The 15,676-nt window shown below is 37.2% G+C and overlaps 1 protein-coding gene across 2 annotated transcripts in view; it reads left to right on the plus strand.

The window, feature by feature from the left end:
* EFCAB5 (EF-hand calcium binding domain 5) overlaps positions 1-15,676 on the plus strand; it is a 139,632-nt gene that overhangs the window by 36,647 nt on the left and 87,309 nt on the right. For both annotated transcript variants that reach the window (XM_031967730.1, XM_031967729.1), the window contains exons 5-6: positions 12,089-12,245; positions 13,800-13,851. In XM_031967730.1, coding sequence (XP_031823590.1) covers positions 12,089-12,245; positions 13,800-13,851 — 209 coding nt within the window. The remainder of the gene's footprint in view (positions 1-12,088; positions 12,246-13,799; positions 13,852-15,676) is intronic.

Genomic DNA, 15,676 nt, shown 5'->3' on the forward strand with positions numbered 1-15,676 from the left:
CTGAGCCTGTTTCTTCATCTATAAAAAGAAGATGATAATAATACCTACTGCACAAGGTGGTTCTAAGGATTAATTGGGAGACATGTAGTGTTTTTCAAACCTTCATTTGTTATATTAGTGCCCAATATTATTTGTATTACATGTACCATTAAAATGAAGCCTCCAAAGTATTTGGTACAGGATGGAATCTTAGTTTCTTCAGTGATAACTTTAACTCCACTTTTTTTGGGGGGAAAGGGCAGGGAAGTAGTAAATTTCATCACTAGTATTGGGCTGGAACCCATTGATACACTCATCATGAGTCTTTCCTTTGATGTTTGGGTGATCTACAGGTTTGATTCCTCAGAAACTGTGGCATTCTGGGATATGCCATTGTGTAGCATCACTTAAAAAATTCTGAAAAAGATAGGGTTTTATTTCAGTTTGGGTTCCCTGAACATGCTTCTCAATCCCTCAAATACATTTAGTTCTGGATTCAGCTCATTATCCATCTTCTATAGTTCTGAACTTAACTCATTATCTACTTACTATGTCTATGTGACAGGCTAGCTCTCTAGCTTCTTTCCAAATGGATAGTATATAGATGTTTTTCATCCATTTGGTTTTTGCTGTGTAGATAGTTGGGCCAAATCCTTTTTGAGTGATCATGGATCTAATTTAGGAGGTTCCACAAGTGCTCGAGGGCTTAAAACAATTATTATGATACAATCTGTCAACAAGAACATTTGAAGGATCTCCCTAAGGCATCTTTCTTTCACTCAGACTGTTCTGGGTGATCTCCATTACAGCAACAAACAGTAAACCCACATTTCCTTATTTTATGTCTTCCTTGATATAGAAGACAGTATGGTATAGCAGAAGCAAGGAAGAGCTGCGTTCAAATCTTGTTTCTGATATATACATATCTATGTATGTATACATATTTAGGCTATGTAACCCTAACAAGTCACTTAATTTGTCAGTGCCCCCAGACAACTCTCTAAGGCTATAAGTTGCAAACAAGGTATCATCCTACAGGGTATAAGGATCTCCTTCAGCTTGGAATTACCTATGCAATTGCCCTGATTGAACACTTTGTTTTATTATTAATATCTTGATATTAAAAATTAGGTCTCAAAATCATCATCACTGTGTCTTTTGAGGACTTCAGAATATTAACATATTTGTAAATGATCTCTTGTTGGAAAAAAAACCTTAGAGGCAGTGTTTTGTTTTACTAACTCAAATGCAAATGCAAATGTTTACATTAACAATAACAATAGTAATAGTTACCATTTATTAATTTCTTTAAGATTTGCAAAACACTTCACATGTTTCTTATTAGATTTGATTTATAAGTATGGAAAATAAGAAACAGAGAAGTTACATTATTTGCCCATAGTATGGATAGTAAATGTCTAAGGTAGAATTCCAACTCAGATATTTCTGATACCAACTCTAATACTCTAACCACTATACTACCTACCTGTCTTTAAAATGTCCCTTGAAAAAAGATAATGAATTGTAAATGTATCATATAAAATCCTTATATTTGCTGTACCTTTTAGTCAATTGTGTGACATTGATGGTCTGCTTTAGAATAATATTTGTAAAAGTCTGCCTAATCTCTTCCCTTATCCTTTTCAGGAGTGCTTTTGAAACATTTGTAAATTATTCTCACAAATTTTAAAGAGATGATGAGATAGAGAGATAAGATATATGTACCAATAGTTAGTGACATCTTTTTTTGTAACCTTTTCTCAGTAGTAATAAGGTTCACAATTTTTGCCACTTATTCTCCTTCATGTATCTTAAACATCTATTCCTCAGTTCCCTCAAAATGGCACTGCCTCCAGTACAGGCCTACGCTATATATTTTTAATTTGGTCCAACTATATTTACAGTATCATTTTTCTTTAGTGTTATTTCTATTTTCTCATACAACTTTTCAAGGATTGTGATGCTGGAATCCCAAAGTGGTGACTTCACTGTTACTGATGGAAAAAATAGATACTTGTAAAAATTTCCACAGACCTTTTTTTTTCTTCTTTTTAAAAAATCTCTGACCTATTTTTCTCCTTCCTATTTCATTCTTAAACATTCTTGGAATAACCAGGTGTAACTGGATTTCATTCCAAGCTTTCTGCAAACTTGATTTTCTTTCTCCTGTTTTTATTGTTTTATGAAGCAGTGCTGCTCATGCCCTCCTTTGTAAGATTTTGCTAATGTGTTTATTTTCTAATTCAGCATTTCTCAGGACCCACTTGACAAGGAAATGTCAACTTGCTGGGTAAAAAGATTTTGTGAGATCATAAATATAGAGCTTTAAAGGATGTTACGAAGTTATCAGACTCCATACCCTTTTCTTCCAGATGAGGAAACTGAAGCCCAGAGAAGCCCAGGGACTTATTTCAAGTAGAAAGCAGAGACATAGGGAGACTTATCACAGAGGCAGTAAGCAGCAGAACAAGGTTTATATAGGTGCCTTTGATTTGCCCATTGTGACAATTGCCTTGTACTAGTAAGCTTCCACAGTGAGCAATAGTAGTCTATATTGATATCTGTTCCTTTACCCATTTCCCATTTTTCTCTATCAATATTTCTTTGAATACTTTGAATTGAAGCTGTTTTAGTTATGTGCCATATCTTCTCATATTATTCTTCTAACTTTATGTCATATTGATACCCCTTTTAGGGAATACAACAGAAAAAATTCTCCTAGCACTTTGAGTGAACCTCAGATGGAATATTTTGAGATTGTTGTTTGTGCCATTGGAAAGAATATTCTTATTGATGAGATTGCAGATAAATTGAAGTCAATAAATACAAGCCAAAAATAAAGTTGATTATAGGCTACACTGAAGTTTTAGCTAGATTTGGAGGAGCAATATGCAATGAATCAATTAAGCATTTATTATGCACCTATATATACTCAGGCAATATGTTTGATTCTAGTGCTATAAAGGCAAAAATGAAATAGTTTCTTCCTTGAAAGAGTTTACCTTCTTTTCAGACTAACATAATTATGGAAAAAAAGAGCCTTTTATTCATTCGTCAATATACATGATTGCTTTTTTGATATTGTCCTGAAAGAGAAAGTATGAAATTATCAGACGTAGCAGAGAGGGACCAAACGATAGATCTAGGTTTTCCAAGGTCTGAAATGGGATTTGCCAACATCTCATAATCTTTGGGGAGTCTTGCCAAACCTAAAAAGATGTCTTAGAGACTTTCTGTTTCTCACTCTGATTTATCAACCTTCTAAGACTAGTAATAGACTATTGAATATGAATGTGTACTCAGTTCAAATTGGGACAAATTATGGAAAGATTATTTTTAAAAATCACTTTCTCCATGATAATTAATTAGAAGAGGAAGATATCAGTCTAAATGACTACCCTTGACTCCTCAGTTTTTAAAGACATACATGTAATTCCCTTAGCCAGCTGAGAATGAGATGCTGCCAAAAAATATGAGAGCAGCTTCTGTGGAGCTCATATGGAGCTGAACCACATTCATCAGGGGTATTTTTATTAGAAATGTGACATCTCTGAGTTTGGGGACAGTAAGAAAAGGAGTAAAGGCCTTTCCAATTGTCCACACACTCTTTTAAATGATGAACTTAATACATTGCAGAAAAGCCTTGGTCTAGCTGATTAATTAATTCTTGGAAGACATAAGCATAAAGATTTGGCAAGCCAAAGAGAACATCTCATCCATGTGTGGATCTCCCCAGTAACTGAGAAACGTTGTGACTTCCTAGACAGATGTCTGTCTGCTCATACTGTAAAGCCAACTGATACTCAACACTGAGCCAAGGCCCATGCTTGCCTTAAACCAGGAAATCCCATCAATGCTTAGTCTAGCAATTTCCTTAGTTGTCAATCATCTTGTCAATCTGTTCTAAATATCAGTCCTTCCCGAATCCAGTAAAGCTGAAATTGTGCTAAAAAAAAAAAAAAAAAAAAAGCAAGTGAGCAAGCAGCAGAAATTCTTTAAAATTAAAATTGGGGATTGTTTTTGTTTTTAATATGAAAATCATTTTTGCATATACCTCAAACCCACCTACCCAGCAACCTTTCCTTTGTGATGTATATATTGCACCATGGGTAGCTCTCTGTCACATATGAAATCTTCAGAATAGCTACCCCATATTCAAAGTATTGTATGGCTTCTTATCCACTCAAAATGATAGTTTACGAGCCCCCACTGGTGTTTTTTGTTGTTGTTGTTTTGTTTTGTTATTTTGCTTTTTCATTAGTCAGCTAAAGGAAAGATTCTATTCAAAGCAAAGGCATTTTTTTAAATGATAGAGAAAGATGATTTGTAATAGAAAATTCCCTCCCCACTCCCTGAAAAAACCCAAACAACCCTTGGGCATGTTCTCCTAAAAATAAGCACCATGTCACTGAAGGGCGTGATCCTGTCCTCCGATGCTGCAGAACCACTAATGATTCTTGCTGATGTCATCATCCCTCTTCTTGCTGATCACAACATCCTCATGGGGCTTGTCTGGTCTTATGCCCAGCTTGGCTGTTCTCTTACTCCCTGGTATTCCTGCTGGGTAATACTTGCTATCTTCTGGAATCCTGTCTTTTGGGCCAGTCAAGCAACGATTTTAGTCTGCTAACATTCAGGGACTGTAACCTCTCTGTGATAAGGGCCATCGAATAGTCACCATACCCAACTAATAAAAGCTAAGCCTCTGTCCCTCAGCTAAGGTCTTTCCCTTTTGATCCTTATTTCTTTGCAGATCAAAGTCTTCTATTGAAGATAAGTACCAAGATCCTTTCTGGTTTAGTTGCAAATGTATTTGAGCTGGGACAAAAAATAACTTAAGGAAGCACTGTCTGTGCTCTCTGGGATGCCAGCCCCCTCCCTGTCTTTAATATGCACATATGTCAGCAGCAAGGACCATAATGCTTTTGTGCTATATTTTGCTCAGGGAAAAGCCTTAGTCTCACTACAGAAGAACTAAATGACAAGCCAAGCATGGTTAATAGCATATAGAACATTTTGCATCTATTCAATCCCCCACCTCTCCAAGGAGGAAGATGGAATAATTTTTAACCATCATTTGACACACATAGTATATGGAGAACGCAAAATTGGATCTTTTTTTTTTTATTTAAATTTTAGCCTCAGACTGAAAACTAAGCATCGTGACAGCTCATGTTTATTCATTGTGCTACAGTAATCATAGGATCATAGATTTAAAGTAGGAAGAAAGCACAGAAATCATAGAGTCCCTCCTCTTCGTTTGTAGATAAAGATCTGGGGGGCAAAGAAAGCAAATAACTTGAACAAGGTATCCAGGCAGCAAAGGTGGTCCTACCTATCCCACATCCAGAATTTTTTCCTATATCATCCCCCAAATTTTACTTAGAGTTTCATGATGGAAAATGAATCTGTCATTTCTATGACATAAAAACTCAGCCTCTAGGAGGAAGGTCTAGAATGCCCAAGATCAGAAATAGGTTTTGCTATGATCTCACAGTTGCTGGCAAGCCTGGGCTGAACCTAGAAACGTGTCTGAGATATTTTTTGCTTTAACTCCTGGCTTATTGGAGCCTTATGCAATATTGTACTGAGTTTGGGAGCTGGTTTTTTCTTAGCATGTTTGTTGGCTGTTCTTAGAGAAATGTTATATTATACTCAGGGACAGAGGAAAGGAGTCAGGAGATAAAACTGAAGATGAAAAGAGAGAAGGGAATCATTAAAGAAAGAAGGTTGTCAAATGAGATTTAAATGGAACGGAACCTTAGGCTCAGGCTTGGGCATTTGCTTAAGACCTGCCTCATTGGTTGAAAGAATAATGTCTTCTTAGGAGACAGAGTTGGTGAGAGCTGGGGAGAGGAGAGTTTTAATTCTGTGTATAGCAGGAAAGAGAAAAAACTTTGGGGAAAAGCCAATATGTAGAGGAAGCTTGAACATATCCCTTGCAGCTTGCTGCATCGTAAACTTGGAGGAATTTCTCCTCTGGTGAGATTGGGAGCTGAGATAGCTCACTCCCACTGAGAGAGAACTCATTCACTCTTTATTATCTGGAATATTCTAATCTGTATACTTTCTCTCAGTTTTGCTTACTATTAACTTGGATAAATGATTTTGTTTGCTATTCGCTACTGATTTTGTCTAACTGACAAGAAAGAAGTCAAGCTTTTGGATATAGCCGGGGGCATTCCTTCCTAGTTAAGAAAGAATGTTTTGAGTCCGAAATTCATTTCCTCTAGACTAGCAATATTTGGGGGGACAGAGAAATATAATTGTAGTCTGTTATCTCCTCTTTTGAGGGGAGCAAAATGGCCCAGATTTGTGGCTTAATTTCCTGTAACCTTCCTGGCTAAAATCAAAATCTCCTTTGGAGAGCAACTGGCAAGAGGCCAGAAATATCTATTCATGCCCTTTTCTTGTCTATATTTAAACAAATCTAGGTGAACATACATATAACCTCCATGGGCAAAGCACCCCCAACTTATACGTTAATACTAAAGAGATTCCAAGCATCCTATTTACACTAAATAAGCAAACAATGAAATATTGATTGAGGACTTATCATATCCTTTAAAATGTACTCATTTAACTAACACATCAATTTCCTATCCATTATAGATAATTGAAAGTCTTACTACATATTTAGTCATCTGTTTATTCCTGAATTAACCAGACCACAGTCTGGTGAGGCATTGGGAGGTTGCCAAATGACTTTTTGGCAGCAATTTTGTGAACCCCCCTGAATGCTAATGCTTATTATTATTATTATCTCATTCTTCTGGTTGTTTTCAATGTTGTTTAGATAGAAACAGTCCATGAAAAATAACTACTATCATTATTCTTTTATGTTTAATGTTCCGCAGATTTGTTGCACATTAAGATAAAATGACTGCTTTTTTGTAGTTGAATAAAAGTATTCAGATGTAAGTTCATCTTCTGCAGGATTATTATTATTATTATCATTATTATAGCAATACATTACAAGCTTTTATACTTTTTAAAAACTTGAAAGATAGGGACAGCTAGGTGGCACAGTGGATAAAACACTGGTTTTGAAGTCAGGAAGACCTGTGTTAGAGACTAGCTCTGTGACTTTGGGCAAGTCACTTAACCCTAATTGCCTCAAAAACAAAACAAAACAAAACGAAACAAAACAAAACCTTGAAGGCTCTTTGGTCCTCATTCTACAACATTTTCTAGTGGCAAAATTGCTTTTGCAATTTTCTGCTATGGGAACCAAATTCTGACAGCATAAGATAATGCATCCATTTAGCATTTCTTAGAGAATTGTAATTATCACATATATATTTCTTATCTATTTCATTCTTGAAAATTCCATGTCAGGTCAGCGCAATGATTCAGTGGAGCACCAACCCTGGATTCAGGAGGGCTTGAGTTCAAATTTGGCCTCAGACACTTAAGACTCGCTAGTAGTGGAACATCGGGCAAATCATTTAACCCTGCTTGCCTCACCAAAAAAAAAAAAAGAAAGAAAGAAAGAAAAAGAAAATGTTCCATGCATAGATAAATTTTATGCAATTTATATTGAAAATATGAGTAATCACAGATGAGTAAACATTTAAAAGATGAAATCCATTTGCTGAAGAAATCAGAAAATAGAAATAGAGGCTTTTCTCCTCATTCTCAATGAGGCTCTATTTGTACTGTTCACTGCCAGATTGGTGGATTTTTTTCAAAACTCAAATGATCCATATTGGCTAGGTGCATGGTGCCAAATTTTGTAGATAATTGAGCCATCATCCTTTCTGCTTTGTGTGCAAAATGATACATCCAAAGGAACACAAGAGTGCCATTTTCTGGATATTAAAGTACCTTCTGCTTAGGAGCCATTGTGAGAGTTGGCTGAAGAAGCTAGACCAGGCACCTCATTTTCACACTTCACCAGGGTTGGGTAATTAAATGACTAATTAAAAAGACTCTGGGGTAAATAGTCATGATTTAGTGATAACTCTATAATAAATGATCCTCAACCATAGTTGGCCAACTAGATCTAATGATTTACCCATTAAGATGCCATCACTCAGCTCTTGCCCAGCTTGTCCATTACTTTCCATAATGTAGGGTAAAATTCAGGTCCTATCATATAGAAGGGAAAATGCTTTTTAAGAATGTGAACAAAAATATTTATCTAAAACCAAGATCTGGCATTATACTGAAAACTCTACTCTCAGATCAGAAGTAAAACTAAGATGTTTGCTGTCATCATCATTATTTGACACAGTATGCACTATCATTAGTGTTGAGGCTAGATAGCTATAGAAATTTTGGAAAATCTGCTCAAATTCTTATCTATTTTTGTTCTCTTCCAAATCCTTTATCCTCCTGGTGGTAGCAATATTTTCACTATATGCATACATATGGTAGTTAAGCTCTAAAAGTTATGGGTCCATTAGTGGCCTTCAAGAAAATGAAGTTGGGAAAGGTGAACACCTTGAAAAATACATGCAAAGGAAATTAATTCTGAAGGTGACAAAATTTGATAATACCCAGGAGTCAATTTTGAGACTATTTTAAAGAGGGGGAAATTCATATGAAATGGAAATCATGGATAGTATTATTATCATAAAAGGAAACTGAGAAAAGAATAGTGAGAAACAATTAGTATGTCCACTTTCTCATTTCTATAAAAATGGTCTACACATAAATGGAAAATACCTTTAATGGAAAAATATGAGAAACTGACAGTCACATTCATACTTAGATCATTTTCCAAGCTCTGGATAGGAATGAGGAAAGGGGAAGCTGAGGAAAGGGAAGGTTAAGGGAAGTGAGGGAAAGAATTTTTAAAGTACCTATATGCCAGGCACTGCACTAAATACTTTATAGATATGATTTCATTTAACCCTCAGAACAAACCTGGGAGTTAGGTGCTTTTATCATCATTTTACAAATGAAGAAACTGAGGCAAATAGAAATTAAGTGATTTGTCCAGGGAAACACAGCTAGTAACTGTATGAATCTGATCTCAGCTCTTCCTGATCCAGACCTAGTGCTCTGTGTCCTCTAGCTGTCAAGTTGCTTTAAGCAACTCTATGCAAAGCAAGGATCCCTTTTGATCCTTTGAAGTTACAGACAAGATTCTTTTGAAAAGTTAGTTTGTGCTCATTAAAAACATCTAATTTTCTCTGGATAGACTTTCTTGCCTTGCCAACATATTCTGAAAGTCACTTTTAAGATATCTTTTAAATTTGTTAGGACTCATGCTATCTGCGACTTAGGCGTTTGTATAAAAAGAACCCCAGTGATCTTTCCTAATAATACATGTTTATCCCAGTGGTAAATAGAAAAAGTGGTTTGGTTTCTGGGTTTGAATTTTTACTTTGTGTTTCTGTATTTGTCACTCACGTCATCCTGACTTTGAATGTCTTCACAGCTTCAGTGGTGTTGATGATTTTTCTTCTGAAACCAGTTATATATTTGTTCTTTATGAAAGGACATTATTTTACTTTTGAAAAATTGTTATGTTGTCTGAATACAGATTGAACCATACTCTTTTTTTATTATAGTTTTTTATTGACAGTACATATGCTTGGATAATTTTTTACAACATTATCCCTTGCATTCAGTTCTGTTCCGACATTTCCCTTCCCTCCTTCCACCCTCTCCCCTAGATGGCAAGCAGTCCTATACATGTTAAATAGGTTATAGTATATCCTAGATACGATATGTGTGTGCAGAACCGTACAGTTCTCTTGTTGCACAAGAAGAACCGGATTCAGAAGGGAAAAAAACCTAGGAAGAAAAACAAAAATGCAAGTAGTCCACATTCATTTCCCAATGTTTCTTCTCTGGGTGTAGCTGATTCTGTCCATCATTGATCAATTGGAACTGAGTTAGATCTTCTCTTTGTCAAAGAAATCCACTTTCATCAGAATACATCCTAATACAGTATTGTTGTTGAAGTGTATAATGATTTCCTGGTTCTGCTCCTTTCACTCAGCAACAGTTCATGTAAGTCTTTCCAAGCCTCTCTGTATTCATCTGAAGCATACTCTTTTAATTATTTTTCTTGAGATTATTTTTTGGGGGGGAAGAAATTGATGATTTCTTTCACATTTCTATGGAAATGTTTAGATAACTTCACATGTACCTTCTCAAAGAGGAGAATGAGGAGGGGAGGAAGGGAGAGAATCTGGAACTCAAAATTTTAAAAACAAATATTTTTTAAAATTGTTTTATATGTAACTGGGAAAAATAAAATAGCAAATAAATGAAAAAAAGCCCAAAAAGGGGGAAAAAAAGAAAATCCTAGACAAAAATTTAAGACAATTAATTTGAATTTATTGTTGAAGATTCTAAATTATTCTCTATAATCAGTCTTAAATTATTTCATTTTTAAAAAATTTGCAGGGTTTCTTTGGGAAACCAATTTATTATATAGTACTTGCCAAATGAATGATGTTGAGATGTATAACAAAATTAAGATATTTTTAAACTTCTAAACAAAGATCATTTAACTTTGACATTACTTTCAAATGGAGTGCACTGTGTGACTAAAACAATTTATCTGAATTCTGAGCTTAAACCAGTTGATGGTTATGATGGCATATCTTGTACTGACTCACCCCTCCAAAACTTTCAAGAATTCCCTCTTTCTACTAGGATAAAATAAGACATATTCAGCCAAGCACCTGGATCACACAGGTGGTAAGTGGCAGGGGCTTGACTGCCAATCCATCACACTTTCCACTGAACCAAACCAAGGCTCAATTCAAATGGCACCTTTTTCATGAAGTCTTTTTTAATCTCTATAGGGACTACTTCCTGTGTATACACACACACACACACACACACACACGCAGTGCACACACATATGCACACATGTATGTGAATGCAGCAACACATGTGTGCATGTGCAGTGCATGCAACAGATGCACGCAGCACAGCATATATATGCATGCATAACATACACTGTGTGTGTGTGCACACTTCCTTCCAGGTGCTGTCTCTGATAGGAGGGATGCTCTCTGAAGACAGGAACTCTTTCCCTTTTGTATTTATAACTTTAACTCTGGGATGGCTGCCACAGCCCTTGATTGATTGGTTGATTGAAGTGCTAATTTACCTATTTCATGAAGATATTACTCAAAGAACCTGAGTGCTTTAAAGCCACTTAAGAAATACAGAGAATAAATGAGATAAAAGCACTTAATCTCCCTGAGAAAAAGAGCAAGCAATTTAATTTATACATTAAAAAATGGTTATTGAAAACCAGCTGTGTATTCCTATTGCTGTGCCATATAAGGCAAAGAAACAGAAGTCGCTTACAACTTAGGACTGGGATATGTTATTTTTGCAGCAGAAAAAGTGCTGGATTGGGAGGCAGGAAGAACAGGTTCTAATCTCCATTAGCTAGGTGATCTTAGACAAGTCACTTCACCTCTGCATCTCATGGTCATATATTTTATAAAATGAGAGGGTTGGATTCAGTGGCTTCTAAGAAAATTGACATTAAAACTTGTGTCCCAGGATCTTATTCCTTTTCCACATCCATGATACCCTCTACAAAGCTATTATAGGGAAACTGGGTGGGGATCACTGTTTGTATGGCCAATCTAAATTGTAAAAAGAATTAGAATCATCACTGCCAAAAAAAAAAAAAAAAAAAAAAAAAAACCCAAAAGGTGCAGTCCTTAACCCTCGCAGAGACTTATAACCTTATTGGAGAGATAAAACACAGGCACATGGATAGTTATATAACAAATTGGTGGTGTGTAGAGTAGAAAGAGTATGGGATTTGGAACCAGAGAACCTGAATTTGAATTCAGCTCCACAAATGACTATATGATGTTGGCCAAGTCACTTGCTATCTTTAGACCTCAGTTTCCTAGTCTGTAAAATGAAACAGTTGGTTATGATGATCTCCAAACTTCTTTCCAATGAAATCTTACACTAAATCAAAGATATGCACAGGTGCTAGGGGGAATCTGAGGAGTCAAGGATTCCCAAGGACTGGAATGATTAGGGAAGGTTGTTGGGGAGAAACAGGAACTGAACCTCAAAGGGTGCTCAACCCTCACATGCTCTCAAACGATGTCAGATGAAGTGGCTTCACCGGATGAGGTTTTCCAATGCTCTGTCCCTGTATTTTTAGAATATCCAAAATGAAGAATGATGTCAAAGAAAAACAAGAACAAAGAGAAAATATTGAAAAAATCAAGTCCCAGGTGGGCAAGATGCGGAAGGAAGCTCTGGGGATGCAGTTCAAAGAATGGCTTCTGGATGCTGATGGAAAGATTCCACTTCCTGTGGTAAGGAGAAAAGGAGTCAGGGAGGGGATGGGGAAAGAGGAACCGGGGAAGAGGAGATAAGGAATGGGGTGCTTCATTATGGAACTGCTCATGGAAAGACTGTTCAGTCCTCAGCCTTAAAATTCTCTGCCTCAAATTCCACTTCTCCAGGAGCTCAGTTAGCCCTCCATCTGTTTGATCCATGCAAGTCAATTTTTTTGGTTTATCTACAAAGTATTTTTCAACAAGTCCTAGAAATCAAGGCCCTAATTTAGAGCTGGTCTCAATGGCTTCATTGCAGATAGGAGGGTCTGTCTTTGAGATCCCCTGATATGGTGGACAAAACCGTAGCAGGGGAGTCAAGGACTTAGTTTCCAATCTTATTTGGGACACTCCCTGTGTGATGTTGGACAAGCCATTTAACTTCTCTGGGATTCACTTTCCTTACTGACCAAAGGAAGGAGATTGATGAGAAAGCTTCTTCAGTCCTGTCCAGCTCTAAGACTGATTCTGTGAACCACAGTGAGTTTTTTCCAGAGAAGATGGCTCATTTCCCCTTTATAGGAACTATTGGGGGTTAGTGGTGGCTTTGGGAATGCCCACTCATTCTGTATAGTGCTGGCCATGGCTTTTGTACTGGATAACTATGAAATAATTGAGAAACAGCAACAGTGCAGAAAGAAAATCCTTGAAAAGCATTTCTTTAGGAGGAAAATAAGTGACTTAAATTCACTTGGAATTATCTGCACTCCAGACCTGATTAAGTTGGAGAGGTAGGAAACCAACTTATTCATAGAAAATTCTCTGCATTAAGGAGGTCTACCTTTAGATTGGGATCCACCCAAGGATCATGTTTAACAATGAGCTTTCTAGGAAAAGGTATGGTTGACACAATATGGTTGACATATTTAATCATCATTAACATTTTCACTATCACTTTCTTAAGTCTAGACAATAAACAAAATACTAAATTTCACATTTAAGTTCTCATACTACAAATTTAACAACTGGATGAGAGCTGCTTGGAGCTGGTTTCTTGGAGCTGGAAACCTTACCTAGTAGATGTTCCAGATGTCCACTCATTCATTTCCCCTTTCAAGCTCTTTTCCAGCTGTCTGTCCCAAGATCTGCCACGGGTCCCAGGGGGAAGGACAATACAGCCGATAATGGTAGCGCATTTTGAATTTCCTTGCTTATAGCCCTCTTGCTCTGCACCTAGGACCTGATTCTAGAGAGGAGGAACTGGAAGGGCTGCTAGAGCCCTCCCTTTACAGGTAAGGAAACTGAGGTCCAAAGAGATTGACTTGCTCAATGTGATAAGATGGTAAATGATTGATCCTCAATCCTTTCACACTGACTCTAGCTCCCCACAGTGCCTTCCTCCTCCTCAGTATCAACAGTACTCTCCGTCTACCCCTGGTGAAATAAATTACTCCTCCAAAACGTTAGGGCCCTCTTGTTCTAGAGGGATCACATCCAGGACCCAGGTTCAAAGGTTCAAGGCTGTTTTAAAATGTAAAATATAAACTGATGCCTTCCTGGGTATTTATCTGTTCCCGTCTGTCTGATTTGCAGATTCAGAATGCTGTCCAAGCGTTTCAGGACACTGCGGCAGGACAGAAAACCGGTGAGCATGTCTACCTTCATAGCATTTGCCTGAGAGCTGAGCAAGACTGCATCTAGTAGAGTTGTGAGAAAAGTGTTAGTGTGTCAGTACTCTCTTGTTGGGCATCAGAAGGTCAGGTAGGTTCTTTGACAGTTACAAAGAGCAGATGAATTCAAAAAGCACAGAAACAAATGACCTCAATGACTTCATGTGAAGCAATCTCAATGTAAGCTAAAGGAAAAAGCTTTCAAAAAAAGATTAAAAAAAACTTTAAGCAAGAAAGAGGAGCTTAAGGGCCTGGCAAATGAGGCAGGAAGTGGTAAATGAGTGGGTTTAAATGTTCTGGTTAAGCTTGAGATGTTCCAGGAGCATCTCAAAGTCAGCATGACCCGAAAGCAGCTCATCCTCTCCCCCCAGTACACACACCCCTCCTCCAAACCACTCCTTTTCTATTGAGGGCACCATCATTGTCTGGCTTTGTAACCTCAGAGTACCCTTGGGCTTTCCTTCTTCTTGCCCCCACAGCCATCCAGCTCATGTTAAGTCAGGGCTTCTGCTTTCTCGAACCCTTCCTCTTCTCACTCCTCATGTGGTCCCCTGCTTAGTTCAGAACCTAAAGGGCTTTTGCCTGGACTGTTGCAATAGCTAATTATTTTAGTAACTGGTCTCAGCCTGCTTCAAGTTTCTCCCCTTTCAAAGCCATCTTTACTCCATCACCGCCAAAATAATCTTCTGAAAGCAAAGGGAAACACCATGTCATTCCTCTGTTCAAAGACTGCCAGTGTCTTCTTATTGCCTAAAATAAGATAAAATAAACTTCTCCATTTGGCCTTTGAAGTTCTCCTCAGTCTCACTCCAGCTTACATTTTCAGGCTTATTTAACATTATTCTCATTCAGATTCTCTGTGTTTCAGCCAAATCGCTTTGCCAGTTATGCTCTGAGTTCAACATTCCATCTTTTACCTTAAATTTTCCTTCCAGGTTACAGAGAAAGTGTAACCTGAATTGGCAGAGTGAGTTTTCTTATCTGGGAGCTCATTTTCAGCAATGAACTCACAGGGCAGGGTTCATCTCTGTCCCTGTTCTCTGATCCCTGGAATATTCTACATCTTCTTCACTTCTCTAAATGTGTAATCTTCCTTCCAGACTCATCTTATCTTGGAAGGCTTCCCGCTTCCCCCTTTTTAATGCTCCTTTCTTTCTCAGTTTACCTGCTCTCTGCTTGATTTCATACATATTAAACCCTTTCCCGTACCAGCTAAGCGCCACAAGGGCAGGAATATTTTCTGTCTTGTCTTTGTATCTCTAGCATCTTGCACCTCGATGTTTAATAAACTGTTAAACATTTTACCAGCACGCCCTTGGGAACAAATAAGAGGTAAATAGATTACCTTAAAATGAAAGGTGCTTTGTAAATAAGAAGTCATATAGACATGGAAATTATTCATTATTTAAATTAATTTATTATGTACGTAATTGTTATCTTAGGCAAGCAAATGAAACAAATATTTATAACCAATATCCTTTCCTGCGATTCTGATATTCTTGGCAGGCATGGGGGACACACAGGTGTACAAGCAGCCACATCTCCGGGGAACCTGTAATTTAATTCAGATGTGCCCTGGGCACAAATGGAAAATGGTGCTTCCTGACTGCTTTAGAACAATGAGTCCTGAACTGATGCTCCTCTTTCTAGTCTGTGCTCTGAGCCAGGTCCTGGCGTTTTGTAGATGGAGGTCTGGCAAATACAGGATCATAGGATCAAAGAAATTAGAAAGAACTTTATAAATCTTCTAACAGAACATTCTCATTTCAAAGATAAGGAAACTGAAGGCCTAAGAACTGA

This window comes from Sarcophilus harrisii, chromosome 4 (assembly GCF_902635505.1).
Source record: "Sarcophilus harrisii chromosome 4, mSarHar1.11, whole genome shotgun sequence".
Taxonomy (NCBI): Eukaryota; Metazoa; Chordata; class Mammalia; order Dasyuromorphia; family Dasyuridae; genus Sarcophilus; species Sarcophilus harrisii.